Genomic DNA, 14,071 nt, shown 5'->3' with positions numbered 1-14,071 from the left:
GCCCTGTATCTCACTTTCCTGCTGGATAACATTAACCCAGGCCAGGATCCCTGTCTGGTTCCCTGCAGCCCCAGCCATGCTTGTGGGAGAGGGACTGGAGGGACAAAACAAGCCCTGGGGGACAAGCCTGAGTGCCCTCAGCACCAGTCTGTGGGTGGAACAGGTCCCTGAACTTGCAGCTTGGCCAGCACCTTTCAGTCCTGCTCAACAAGCAAGGTCCCACCCCCAGGCACAAACTGGGAAACATGGAAACACAGGAATACAGAGGCTGCTTGGTGACAGCCCTGCTCCAACAGACACTTGGGAATAAGGATATTGGAGTGAGGAAAGAATGAGCTGTGACGCAGTGACAGAGTCATTCATTCATGATTTCATGTTTACTTGTGATACTTTGCCTTCCCACCTGTCCTCGCTGTTGCGAGATCAAACAATTCCTGGGTCCCCAGGGTCAGTCCCTAGGAGCCAGGCCAGCTCCCCTGTGCCCTGGAGCAAGGCCATGCATGCTGTGCCATGGGGACAGGCTCTCATGGCTGAGTGTCCCATGCTGGAGAGCACAGGAAGCACTCCCAGTGTCCCCCTCAAAGTTCTGCCAGCAGCATCACAGCAGAACCTTTTGTCCCTCTCTGAGGATCCCTGGGAAGGGCTGAGAGTGTGGCAGGGCAGGAATCCAGGCTGAGCAAGCACGCGCTGTCCTGCAGCAGCCCCGGAGCCTTGGAGAGCAGCTGGGACATCGAGGCACGGATGGGGACAACCTACTGTGTGTCACACAGCGAGAAGGAACTGAAACTACCTCCTGCAGTTTTTAGGCATCCTTTAGACTCTCAGATGGAGAGCATGGCAGGCTCCTCCCTCCTCTGTGCCAGCAGAGTCACTTGAGGAGTGACTGGAAGACGGAGATGACGGGGTCCTCGTGGCTGGTGACCACCAGCACGCTGCGGAACTTGTCGAACAGCATCAGCAGCTGCGAGCGCCGCATGTTCTCGTTGTACATGATCTCCTCCAAGTGGTGCCGCCCTCGGAAGTAGTGCAGCAGCCTGCAGGGAGCAGAGCAGGGAGCACGTGGGCCAAAAGCAGCTCAAACTCATACTGCAGCCCCAAGGTCTCCTCTCCCATGGGATGCAAATCATAAGGTTGTTTGGGTTATGTCCCTCATTTGCATGAAAAGGGAATTAAATCATGCCTAGCACAGAAATCCCCTGGCAGAGGATGGGCCTCGCCCACTGTGGGGCTTTGCCAAGGTCCTCCTTGGATCAAGAGGTTTCCTAGTCTCAGGCATTTCCCAAGACTGTCAATTTTCAACTTAGTTATAATTCCAGAAAGTGAACAAACACAAGTGCCAATGAGCCTTGAGAAGTCAGGACATGGCAGATTTATTCTGTGCTCTCTTAGCTAAGCCTACAACTGCCCTTTGTCACAGCTCCGCATCAAGGGCCAGGGTACCTGCACTGCCTTTTAGAATTAAGAGCTATTTTCCCTCACAGCAGCCCAAGGGGCTTTGTAACTACAGGTTCTGCACTCAGGGTTTGAGCAGCTTGGGTTGGGTGGAGCAGTCACAACAGAGAGATGGAAATTTTGGTGCTAGGCACCACAGAGAAGCTGTGGGAGTTACAAACCCCCTTAAGCTCGAGCTTAAGCCACGCTAGCTTCTTAAATGCCCTATTCTCTTTAAACAAAGACAGCAGAGGTACCCCTTTGCTGGCCACTGACACGCTACAGCCATCAGAAAACCATGGCCCTGCATAGTCAGTCACAGTAGGTCCATGACAAGCAGCAGAACTCCCCAGTGGCTGAGGGCCCCTCCCCAGAGTTCCCTCTGAGCCATAACAGGCAGCCCCCCACATGAAGCCTGAGTTCACTGCTCAGTCTCTTGTCTCAACACCTTCCCAAATGTCACAGCCATGCTGTGATTCAAATAGTCCCCACCCCGTGAGGGCCCAAAGGCCAAGAGTCCCTTCCCAGCTCCACAGCCAGCCGTGCCTGCACACGTGTTCCACATCACACTGTGCTCCAGCAGCCTTTGCTCATATTCCATTACCCATCTGCAACTTCATGCCAGCTGACTGTAAAACGAGTGGAGATGACATGATGTGTTTTCCAATCCATTCATACAGCCCCCACGCAGGAACAGCCCTCAAAATACACCCAGTATCCACTGGAGCACTCCAGCCTGTTTTGGAGGATGTTGGTCCTGATTTCCGTGCAGGACCAACACCTGCCTGGCTCCTCCTGCTGCTCAGGTTGGACACCCCTGTCACCGCCACCCTCACAGGTGACTGGAAAGGAGTCACCATGCAACAATTGTCCCTCCATCACATGTCCCACTGCAGAATTTTCACCTCTGGCCCAGTGCCACGTGTGTTTCTCTGCTTCCCAAATTGCCACATCCCTCCTCTCCCCCATGAGCTGTCTGTGGGCTCAGAGCAGGATCCTCACTGGCAGCCTGGGGCTGGGCAGCCCCAGCTCGCTGCCAGCTCTTCCTGCTGTTCCTCTACAGGCTCTCAAGCTGGCACCAGTGTGGAGAAGGTCACTGCTGCCTCTCTGTACCTGCAGCACAAGCAAACAGAGACAAGCTCCAGTCTTTCCTGTGTCTGGGCCGCATCTCTGCCTTTTGCACTGTCTCCCACTGGGTACTGACGTGAGGCTCGCTGGCCACCCCCCTGGGCCAGTGGCAACTGTGTGCACTGAGAAGTGGTCACTCACAGGGACAGTGTCAGTTCTGGCTATGTGAAAGCCAGACTGTTCCTGCAGGTGTGAACAGAAACATTTGTATTTTACAGCTCATGTCACAGTTCACAAAGTGATTTTGGGGATCCCCTCTGCCAGGCTCTTGTGCCCTTGTGCTCATAGCCTGGCTCAGCTCTCTCCCATGCAAATGGTACAACCTGGCTTTCCACAGCAGCACAGACTGAGCAGTTTGCCAATAAATAAATCCATCTTATATTCAGAAAGAGTCTGGATTTGTAACTGGTCAAGACTAAATACTTTCCACTCCAATAAAAGCTAGAGAGGATATTAAAGAATATCACAAAAATTCTAGCTGGAAGACACCCCCTAAGTCTAGCCCAGCATCCTGCTCCAGTAGAAGTATTGCTGCTGCTGTGGAGCTTTTTCAAACCCTTCCAAGATGGAGATCCCTCCAGATGCTAGGGCAATCTGTCTTGGGCTGCACCATGCTCCCAGGGAGGAGGTTTTCCCAAAAGTCCAATTACAATCTACAAGGCTGTCCTTGGGGCTCACAGCTCCAGAGAAGGTGGGCACTGCCTTTGCCTTTTTGGGCAATGAACATTTATGGGACACAATCAGCATGAGATGGCATTTCTTGGGGCACTAGCACTGTGTTTGAGTCCCTCCGAAGCTGCACAGGTGTGTCTGCTGACAGATGTGCACATCCAGATGCAGTGATGAAAGATTATTGCTTTCCATTGCTCAACACTGTTTTCCCGTCCTCAAGTTGCAAGAGCTGCCCCTCTAACTAGCTGCACTGCAGTGTTCCTAGACACTAAAAAGAAAAGAATTCTCTCAGACTAGCAATTCAAATAGAATTAGCTTTTCTGGCCAAGGAGATGTCCCTGCCACAGCACTGCTTGAAACCAGAGCAGAAGTGTCTAGAGCTCAGTGCTGCCAATGAGCATTCCTCAGTGGAGGGAAGGATCTCACCTCCCAATCTCAGAGCAAGACAAATAAGCCCTGAAAGCAACTCCACACCCATGGATTGGGAGAGAAGCCATGAGTGAAGCCTCCAGCTTCTTCAGGCTTCAAAAGCATTGCTTAATGTGCAGGGAGGAAGGCTTGGTGTACATTACTGAGGATCTAGCTCAAAAAGAACTTGTCTCCTTCTCAAGCTTCCTCCTGGATGGACATGCCAACCCTCCTGTAATTGCTCCTTAGAAAAGCACTCGGATTTAAATTCCCATTCAGTGTTAGGAGAGTTAATACAGCCAATGCTGGAGCCAAGCTTTAGTAATTCCTTATTTCCCCTTAAGGTTTCTGCCTTCAAACACAGGCTGTGCACAGCCCTGGACAGGCACCAGCACTCTGGGCTGTCTGTGTAACAAGGGACAGGCACTCAGAGGCACAAGCACAGGAAAATGTGCCAGGCTGAGCTTTATTGCTGCGCTGGAAATAGCCCATCCCTCTGTGTGCACACAGCATCCTGGGAAGGGCAAATACCACAGGATATTTGGGGCACCAGTTGTGCATTTACAGCACTTTGCTCTGGAGGCAGCTGTGAGAGCAGAGCTGTTGGCAGGGCTGGAGCAGTACCTGCATGAGGGTAATAAGGGAGATCAGCTCCTTCAGGCAGCTTCAACATGGCTTTTTCTCTTTCATTGAGAGCATCAGATTTACTCACTCATCTCTGATGGTTATGACACAAAAAGAGAGAAAATACACCTACAGGTTGTGGTGTATAAAAGCAGCAATAACCAAGAGGCTCTGGCATGAACATTCCTACATGTGCACTGCAGCATCTGCCCACAGGACCCATCTGTTTATTGTTTATTTATTGTTTAATCTGTTTGTTCCTCCCTGTTGCCTCAGAGCACTCTGCACTTGTCAATTCAATCTGTAGTAGACTGGAAATTCTGACCTGGTAAGGCCTGGGGATCTGCAGAAGAACCTGGGGCAGGAGCAAACTGCACAATAAACATCACTCAGCTGGTTTCACAAAGAAATCAGAGTCATTTCTTGCATCTGCAATTCCAAAGCTTCCAAATGGCTCTTTTACCCAGCTGAGGGTATGACAGGGGAGCAATCACATCCTTTCCTCTCACCAGGATAACTAAGAACCTGCATCACTGCTGAACTGGTCCAAGGAGTCCCCACAAATTCTATCTTAAGATATTAAATATGATTTTGTTGTTACTTTCCTTCCTCAGTGGTTTTGTAATTACTTAGCTGGTAATAAAAACACTTCAGAGTTCTCAAGTGGCCAATGTTGCCTCCCAGTCAGAGCATATTCTCTGAAGAGTTGCAGAAGATGAAGGAGACGAGTAATTCAGAGAGCAGACCCACAAGTTTTCAGAGCTCTGTCAAAGTCCCTCAGCTGTACTCTGCCACAGACAAGGAAAGCATCTTCCTGCTATTACAATTTCCCTGGACTACCTCTCTATCCACCCTAGGGCAAGAACCAGGTTTCAGGGTATCACCAACTGAATCCAAAATATGGAACAGCTGCAGTCCTTGCCTCAGGTGGTTTTCTGCTCCACAAGTATGAAAACCAGTGGAAGTTGCATTCCAGTGATGCCACTGACTTTTGAAATCCTTTGGAAGAAAAAGTGTTTCCCCCTCTCCCTGCTTCCCAGATGGCTGCTTAGGAAGTCATTCTGCCTTTACCACGTGCAGAACCACATAGTGCCTGGTTTTGTTGAGTGCAAATGTGTAACAACAAAATGTGTGCTACTGATCACACATCCTAGTGCCTTTAGCTTAGCTAAGATAAGCAGTGGGCTCTCATCACTGCTAAACACACCTTGGGACACTCTGTAAAAGTATTCAGGCTGGCTCTGTGTCTCGTTTCCATGGAGTTTACAAACCATAAAATTAAGGAGAGCTGGCTTAGAAATACCAGTGGACACAGAATGGCAGCATCAGCATCACTGAGTCTCTGCTTTGCCTGCTTAGATGGGTTTTTTACGCTGTGCAGTTTTGTGTCTGCCATGTGGACAAGGAAAACTGGCAGGACAGTGAAGTCCACCCATACTCCCTGATGCTCCTTCACACACCCAGGACTCTTTTTTACCAAGTGTTCTTGTGCCACCAATATTAGTTTATATTACAGATGAAATACAGGAGCAAACCCAAAAGAATTTCTCCTCCAAATGCCCAGGCTAACAGGATTTGCTCAGACTCCACTCCAATCCTTCCATAAAGCAGGAGGATAAGGAACAATGGCTGCATCCTGCCCTGCTCACCTTGCAAACATGCGGAGATCCTCTGGATTCTGGGCAGCTGGGACATTCAGGATGGCTTCCCTCTCGTGCTCCAACAGGCTTGCCAGGAGATTCTCTGTCATCCTCTTATTTAGGGGTGAGTCCCCACCAGGTATCAGCTCAGCACTGGAGTTATCCATGCTAGGGCTTGTCAGAGTCATGTCATCACTGCTGGCTATCAGGACAAGAGAGAGACACACATTCACATTAAATTTTTGTATTCCTCAGCAGAAGGGTGCAAAGTTTATCAATTCAGGCTGTTTTATGCAGCCTTTCCAACTAATCCCTCTTCTCTGGAGAGCAGAGAAAGTGGCTCTCCAAGTGCTCCATGAATCTGCAATTAGTCATATGACAACACAGCGATTTCCTCAATAGGAAATTCAAATGTTTCAACAGAGTCATCAATTTGTGTGGAAAACTGTACTTCTAGAGACCATAAACAGTCCATAAAAAACATTTGAAAAGAGAATTCCCACACAGCTGTGCTGGAATACCGTGAAGTGGTAACATGAAAAGCCTAACAGCACAGAAGGTGGGAGCAGGCAGAGGCCAAGAAGCAATATCCTCCTGTGAGGGAGCCAGAAAAAGCAGATCACACACTCATCTGACTCACGTTCCAAGATTTCTGCCCTAATTCATGACTCCTGTAAAGCTCAAAGTTGTACAGAGGATCTCTCCCCATATCCAAGCCCAGTGGTGTTCTGAGAAGGCTGCTCAGAACAGCCCAAGCAGGAAAGTTTGGTGATTTCAGCATTATATCTGACTCATCCTCTTGAAAGAATGCTTTCCTGGAATCACCCTGAAGAATGGCACTGGGGAGATTAAAGAAATCAGAGGACACAAACAGAAATCAATCATGTGTAAGAACAAAGCCAGCTTTGTCTCCTCAGGTGGCTCTAATGGCTCTACAGCCCACAGAAACCAATGCTGTTTGAACAAATTCTCTCATTTTCTTTCTGTCCTGAAAACCAAAATCTGCCAGAGGAACACAGGGGATATTTCTGAGTGCAGCGAGGGAGGACAAAGTTACTTTTAAAAACAAAGAGGTACCTCTCATAAAAATCTTTTACACCACCAGATGAGAATTTGGCAAATTACAAAGCATTACTTCTTTCTAAAAAGAAGTCCAATAGCCCCTAGGAATTTCACCAGTGCCCAGCTCTAAATTTAGGAAAGGCTGGACCAAATTAGCAAGTACTGCAGCAAGAGATGTCTCACTAGCAAGGCCTGATGGCCCTTGGCAGCACTAAGGGAAGCTCTAGAAGTGAGGTGGAGTCTGAAGAGCAGAGAAAAGTGTGCTCATACTTGGAGAGCCAAAGCTGAGAGCATTGGGGGTGCTCAAACTTCGTCCCCCAACCCTGGCAGTGAAGGGCATGTCCTCATCCTGGGCTCGGAGCTCCTCCTCGTTCGGGGGCACCATCAGGCACACGTAGGTGTGCAGCTGGATCAGGAGCCGGTGCTGCAGCATCCAGATCACCATCTGGATCAGCTGGGTCTGCAGGGCAGAAACAAGGGGTTAAACATCTGGGAAATGAGATACAGGAGGAAAACAACACACAAAGGGTACACTTGGTGAGTAATGAGTCACGTGGATTCTAGCCCCACACAAGAGTTTATCTCTTTTCCAGTCACAAAAAGGTGACCAGACACAAACCTTCACCACACCCAGAGCCTCTCTGGGTGCTGAGGGTGCACTGGAGCCTTTCATCATCCACATCTTTATGCAGCACTGACCAGCACAGCCTGAAGGAACCTGCCCTGCCCCTGCCTCAGCTCCAGACCACTTTGTGGTTCTACACAAGGGCCACTAAAATAAATCACCAAAGGGTTAATCCCACATGGTCAGATTGAAGTGCAGGCTCCTCTAGAGAGCCAGAGAGAGGGCAAGGTGATGGGGCAGAGCTGAAGCAACCAGGGCATGTGGCCAGGAGCCCTTTGCTGTCAGGTGGGAGACTGCTGATTAGCTATGGGAGAGCTCTGGAGATCAGAGCCTGACAGGGCTGGGCAATACAGAAACAGCAGCAGCAGCAGCACAAGCCCTGGCAGGCTGAGCTGCCAAGGAGTCCCCTCTCCATGCAGAGTCACCACCCCTCATTTCACCTCCCTCTGCTATGTAGGGCCAAGCTAATAAAGGCACCTGGGTTTTCAGGCAGGCAGAGACTCAAAAGCAATGAGATGTATTAAACGTTGCCCAGCACCTGCACCACGGGCAGAGTGAGGGGCAAGGGCTTGTAGGGTCTGCTTTCAGAAATCTGGGAGGAGCCTTCAAAAATGCATCATTGTGTCTTGATTTCTGAATAAAAAGCCTTTTCATATCACTGCAGGCAACTCTCATAGCAAAGGGCTCAGAAGACAATCACTGACAAGGCTGCTTGGGGATTTCATAGCAACCACCACTGTTTTGGTGAGACAAACACATGCAGCATGAGCTCAGGCTCAGAAGGAAGCTCACCCTGCTGCATTAATCATCAGGGTAACCCGCCAAATGGCAGTAAAAGCCCCAAACCCAAGTTCATCAGCCCACATAATTTTCCTTTTTCCATAAATCTGGTAATTCTCAGTTCCTCCTCTGCTATCAAATCACAAAAGAAATCTCTCTGTTTGCAGACAGACCCACACCCTGTCTTTTCAGAGATTACCACTTCTGGGGGCTCAGTGGATTTTAATCTTAAAACTTTTTATCTGGAATCACCTTCAAACATCTATTTTTTGGAAAAGCCATAATTCATTTTACATGTTTAACAGAAAATCTACAGAAGAGGAAGGTTGGCAAAAGACACCAAAGACATCATGCTTTGCTAACATCTGAAGCCAGCCTGGAAGAGTGAGGTTTACTCCAGCAATTATGTTGCTGAAATCCTTCCTTCCAGATGCAGGCCTGGATGGAAAGATGGCTCATTTATTTTACTTAAATTTCCAACCTGTTGGCACGCAGCGATGTCTGATTAGCAAATGAAAGAGGTCTGCACGTTTCAGAGCACAAAACAACCCTGGAAAAATCCAAGGAGACAGGAAGACAGGCTCTACCAGATCTACAGAAGCAGTGGGTAGGGCCTGACCCAGACCAGCCTCCCTGGGCACTCTGGTGGTTCCATGAATTACAAAAATAGCCAATTTCTTTTGTTGCAGCTCCATGTGCATGGAGAGTCTAATCCTGCACATGCACCATCACCTCCACACCCCTGTGGAAATACCTAGAAAGCCACCCCAGCAGCTATGGCCCAGTGGAACAAGAAGCCAGGCAGCAGTGGTGTCACAGCTCTACAGCCACAACCTTGTGCAAACAACCCCTGCCAAACACCTTTGTGCCATCTCTGGGTGGGAGAGCAGGAGATCTGGGGCTACCCTGAGAACCAGAGGAAACTCTTCTTCCATCCTGAAGTAAACTTGAGCATTCATCCCTAGACCAGAGACTGATGATCCCTGACATTTTTCTGTACTAGCCAAACTTCAGCAGGAATTTGGTACCTCTGAAAACCCAGTCCTAGAAAAAGCCCAAGTGCTGCAGCATCCTGCACTGGTCCCTGCCCATGTGATGAGCTTTGTGCCACCACTGCAGTGCCTCACACCATTCCCACTTCCTCGAGGTTTAGACCCATTTCTTACCAAAGGCTGAAGAGTTTTCCCAGATCAGCTCTAGCAGAGGCTTTTCTAACACATTCTGCTGCCTGTGCTTCTGGACACCAGCACTGCATTTCCATCCCTTCTCCATCTGCTGCTCCCAAGCTGCCATGGAGCTCACCCAGGGCTGCAGGAGCAGAGGCTTCCCTGCACCATGTGTGCTGTGCTGGCTGAAATGCTGCTCTTCCCCAGAGGTGCAGGGTTCTCCCTGTGCCTGCTCTCAGGGCACTTCATTGGAGCTGGGCTCCTTGCTGAAGCCACATGGGCTGGGAGCAGCTTTCCAGGCAGGGATATACTTCATCCCAGGAGTGCTTGCCTCAGTCATGCTCTGGCACAGCAGGAATCCAGAGCCAGCCTTTTTTGGCTGAAACACCAGGACTGTGATGGAAATATAAAGTGAAACATTTTCTGTTGCTTAATTTAACTACCAATTCAGTCTAAATTTTATCCATGTTCCTTTCATGCTTCCTGTCTGCCCGTGCTGCCTCTTTCCAGCCTACTCAGAGGGGGTCCTGTCTGCTGCAGCAACCACATCTGGCTTGTTCCTGCTGGCACAGAGCAGCCCAGGGCCATTCCCAGAGCAGTGCCAGGGTGTTGTCATGCAAGGCACTGGTACAGTGCCCTGCTCCGTGCTCACTGGCACAAGCAGAGATGTTGCAGTGGCTTCCAAAAACACAGCACTGCACATCAGCCCAGCTGGGCACTTCAGGATGGCCAGAGGAAAGCTCAGCCCCAAGTCTTAGAGGGACAAGATCCAGCATTCCTTATTCTCTGGGGCCATTTGTAAAACTCTTGACAAATGTGTTAAATTTCCTGCAAGGATTTTTTAAGGCTTTCCCAGGCCTAAAAAGTTAAGGATAACTGGGAGTAGCAGCAGGTTCAGGACAGGGAAGGGAAAACAGCAGCCTGGAAGCACGCAATCCCAGTTTGTTTCTCACCATGTGAGGAGACAGTGAAAATACAGCTTGTTTTGCCTACTGAAGCACACAAGCCCCCTTTCTGCAGCCTGGATTATCCAGTTATTTGATACAAATCCTCTTCAAGGTCTGACTGGAGAACTGAGGGCTGCCTTGGCTCAGGATGATGACATCTTCAAAGCCACTGGGGTGCAGGGATGTTTGCTGAAATGTATTACCTTCCTTTAGCATTCAAACCATGCTGTTCCATGGAAAATACATAAGCTATGAAAACTTCTCCTTGTTTTACAGGAAATGGACTCTGCAAACTCCTGCTGATGCAGGATGAAACATTTACTGTCTAATATTGCCATTTTAATCATAAGCTGTAAATTCTCAGCTTAACCATTCCCTCCATTCAGGCCTAGCATGACACATTCTTTTAACTTACTGTGCTAAACCCCTGATTTTACACCCAGTCCAACTGAATATAAATGCATCTTAATCCCACTTCCCTACTTCTGCCAACAAAAGCTCCCTGATGTCTTGCAGCAAAGCAGCCCCACGTACAGCATGGCTCCCTGAAGACACAGCTGCCCATTCAGGGTGTGCAGGCAGCTCAGCTCCCCTCCCACTCCATCTTCTGACACATTTTCCTGCCTCATTTTCCATCAGCCCTGCACAAAGCTTGACATGTTTTCAGCAAGCACAAGGCAGAGGCCTCACGTCCCTGTGCCTGACTCCCAGCAGGATGGCCCAGACTGACTGAAACAAAAGTGAAAAGTTAAACAGATTTTGTTCAGCAGCAGCTGACTTTGCTTTCCCATCTGCTGGGGTTTTTTTCTGCATTATCCACATCCCCTCAAGGGAGAGTTAAAGAACCACAATAGTAATGACAATGTGCATTATGATAAAGGAGATGCAGGAAGGAAATGGGATGCCTAATTCACCTAGGAACACTACTTACAGGTGAGAAGATCCCTCCTGCTAGTCCATGTTTGTTCAAGGCAGGGCAGAGAGGTGTTCCAGCTTCTGAAGCAGATAAATTGGCTGAGGTTACAGTGCAGAGGAGGAGAAGCCACAATCATCATCCCTAACTCTTGGTTTGCAAAGCACCTTCATGCACAGTAGCTGGGTAAAGAAATTTGATGCTGGACAAAGAAATCCTTATCCTGAACAGCAGGTGAAAGACTCCCCCTGCACCAGCAGCAGTGCCTGGGACAGATCCTGCCAGTGAACATGTGCTGACCTTAAGGCTTTGGGTCACCAGGTGCTCCTGTGCTTTCCCAGGAAGGGAAAGCACAGGAGCACCTGGTGGAAGGCTTGGAAGGGGTATGCAGCCCCAGAGCTCCAGCCCAGTGTGCCCTGCACTCCCAGCAAGGCTGTGCAACTCACAGGAAGAGAAGAGCACAAGGGCACGAGCCAACAGCCACAGGCAGCAGAACAAGGACAGCTTCTTTGGGCTCGGGGTAGAGGAGATGCAAACTGTTTCTCTTCCAGCAAAAACACCAAAAGGCAAGGTGAGTTCCCTTTGGTGTGAGCTCACAGGACCTCCCCACCCCGTGGCTGCACCTTGGTGAGATCCAGGACAAACCCAGGCACTGCAGCAAGCCCTGGTGACATGACAGGTCACTATGGAGCTAAGGGCCAACTCCCTGTGAGATGGGGAGAACAGCTTCTGCTTCCCTCAGCCCCAGCTGCACAAGCTCTGCAGAAATCACCTCCCTCACTCTGTGCCAGCCCTGGAGCTCACTGGATCTCCTCCAGTGAATTCCACCTGCTCACCTGGCAGAACACTTCTGCAGCTGAAACAGGTTAAATGAACAGAGGCCAGAGCTCTAGGAAAGGGAAGAGGGAAGGGAGGAAGGCTCACGTGTGCACACACCTGGGAGGGAGAAGGAAAAGCAGGGCCTCAGCTCAACAGCACCAAAATCTCTTGAGGTCAGCTGAGCTGAGGGCATGGGCTCACCCTCACCCTGCTGTCCAAGGGAAACACAGAGAAAGGGAAGCAGCAGGGAGCACTGCAAGGATACCAAAATCTTCTCAACTAACAGATACACACTGACCAGGGTTCCACTGCAATACACTGCTCGTCACCTCAGGCAAGAAGAGATCAAGATGACACAATCAAGACTTTCAGTCTGTGGCACAGGGCACACTGAGAGCACTGGCAGGCCTGGCACACACCTCTCACCTGACACCTCCCACCTACCTGACAGGCAGACAGCAAAAGCAGCACACAGCCATGCACTCCCAAGGCAGTCCTGTCCTTGCTCAGGTTGTTCATATCTCCTACCAGACAAAAAATACCTCAGCACACCAAGTAGAAAAATGAGTTCCTTTCCTACCCAAAGGAACAGAGGAATTCCACTCATGTAATGGTAATTGAACAAAAATAACTTTGTCCCCTTTCAAATCAAGCAATATTTTTGTATAAAAGCAGGAAGGGCTCTGAGAACTCTCCTATTTCCTATGGAGGACTTTAATAATGCCTCCTGTATTCTTTACCCATCCAGAAGCACATGCCAAAAGCAGGGAGACAATCCCATGCTGAAGAGAAGAATCAAATGGGATGGATGCCATGGATGCCATGAGGCCCTAGCAGTTTCTGCAGAAGATACACCCCCTCCCACAGTACTGACCCTCAGCACAGTGACCTTCAGGAGCACAAACAGTGCCCTCAGCCTGATGAAAAGCATGAGATAACAGAAAACCACTGGAAATCTTTAAAGCTAAAAAAAACCTCACATCCCCTCCTGTGCACACAAAGAGAGAAGTCCCACCTTTGCTATTTTTTTTTCAAAGGCAAAGCTAATACATTTTGACAATATTTACAGTTCAGAGTACAACATCTTTTATCACAGCACAGCGGAACAAAAACCCACCCACATTTCATTAGATTAATTGCTGTATTGATTAGATCTTTTGTAATTACAACTGGAGCCTGACCACTTCAGGGCAGGAATTGGAATCACATCTGTTAAAAGACTGAAGAACAAAAAAATAACACAAGAAGTCCTACATAGGTAAATCAGAGTAGAAGAAAATGTACTGATACAAAAATACATAAAAACTCTCTCTAATCTAAACTCCCCTAAGAACTGTCACACTTTGCTTTATCAAAAAAGCCACAGCTTTTCACAGCATCATCCTCCATCCTTCCAATAAGGCTGAAAGGAGGATGAAAGCAAGCTGGGCTGGTGATCTTTAGGGACCCCACCACAGACAGGTGAGCAGCAGGGGGAAGGTACACACTCTAAAAAACACTTGAGCACTCCATCAGCTCTGCTAGGCATTTACTGCACCCTTGTTTCAAGGCATAACTGCAGCAGTAAGTGACAGACGCTTATTTATGTATTTTAAACAAAAGTAGGACGTCTGAGAACAACCAGAACTATTGAAGGAGAAGTATTAAGGCAAGTAATTAATTTTAAAAGGATTACTGAGAATGTCTCCTGAAGCTACTGCAGCTATAATAAAATTAATGCTATGACTTCAGCTTCAATTTTCAGGATACTTATTTGTCTGCAACTAGAGTGGAGTCCTGCTCTTCCCCTGCCTCCCAAGGTTGCAGCTGACCAGTACATGCTACTGGAATTAGACCTACATCATTACTTATTTTTA

The 14,071-nt window shown here is 48.9% G+C and overlaps 1 protein-coding gene across 5 annotated transcripts in view; it reads right to left on the bottom strand.

Annotated features, from left to right (window-relative positions):
- Positions 1-358: 358 nt before the first annotated feature.
- Positions 359-14,071, bottom strand: part of NPRL3 (NPR3 like, GATOR1 complex subunit) — a 41,671-nt gene continuing 27,958 nt past the window's right edge. For all 5 annotated transcript variants that reach the window (XM_059862247.1, XM_059862249.1, XM_059862248.1 and 2 more), the window contains 3 exons: positions 7,236-7,425; positions 5,913-6,105; positions 359-1,034 (listed from right to left, as the gene is read on the bottom strand). In XM_059862247.1, the coding sequence (XP_059718230.1) occupies positions 869-1,034; positions 5,913-6,105; positions 7,236-7,425 (549 nt within the window). In that variant the 3' untranslated portion in view covers positions 359-868. The remainder of the gene's footprint in view (positions 1,035-5,912; positions 6,106-7,235; positions 7,426-14,071) is intronic.

This window comes from Haemorhous mexicanus, chromosome 17 (genome assembly GCF_027477595.1).
Source record: "Haemorhous mexicanus isolate bHaeMex1 chromosome 17, bHaeMex1.pri, whole genome shotgun sequence".
In the NCBI taxonomy this organism is placed as follows: Eukaryota; Metazoa; Chordata; class Aves; order Passeriformes; family Fringillidae; genus Haemorhous; species Haemorhous mexicanus.
Note: the sequence above shows the minus strand (reverse complement) of the source record. Positions and strands in the feature narration are given on the sequence as shown.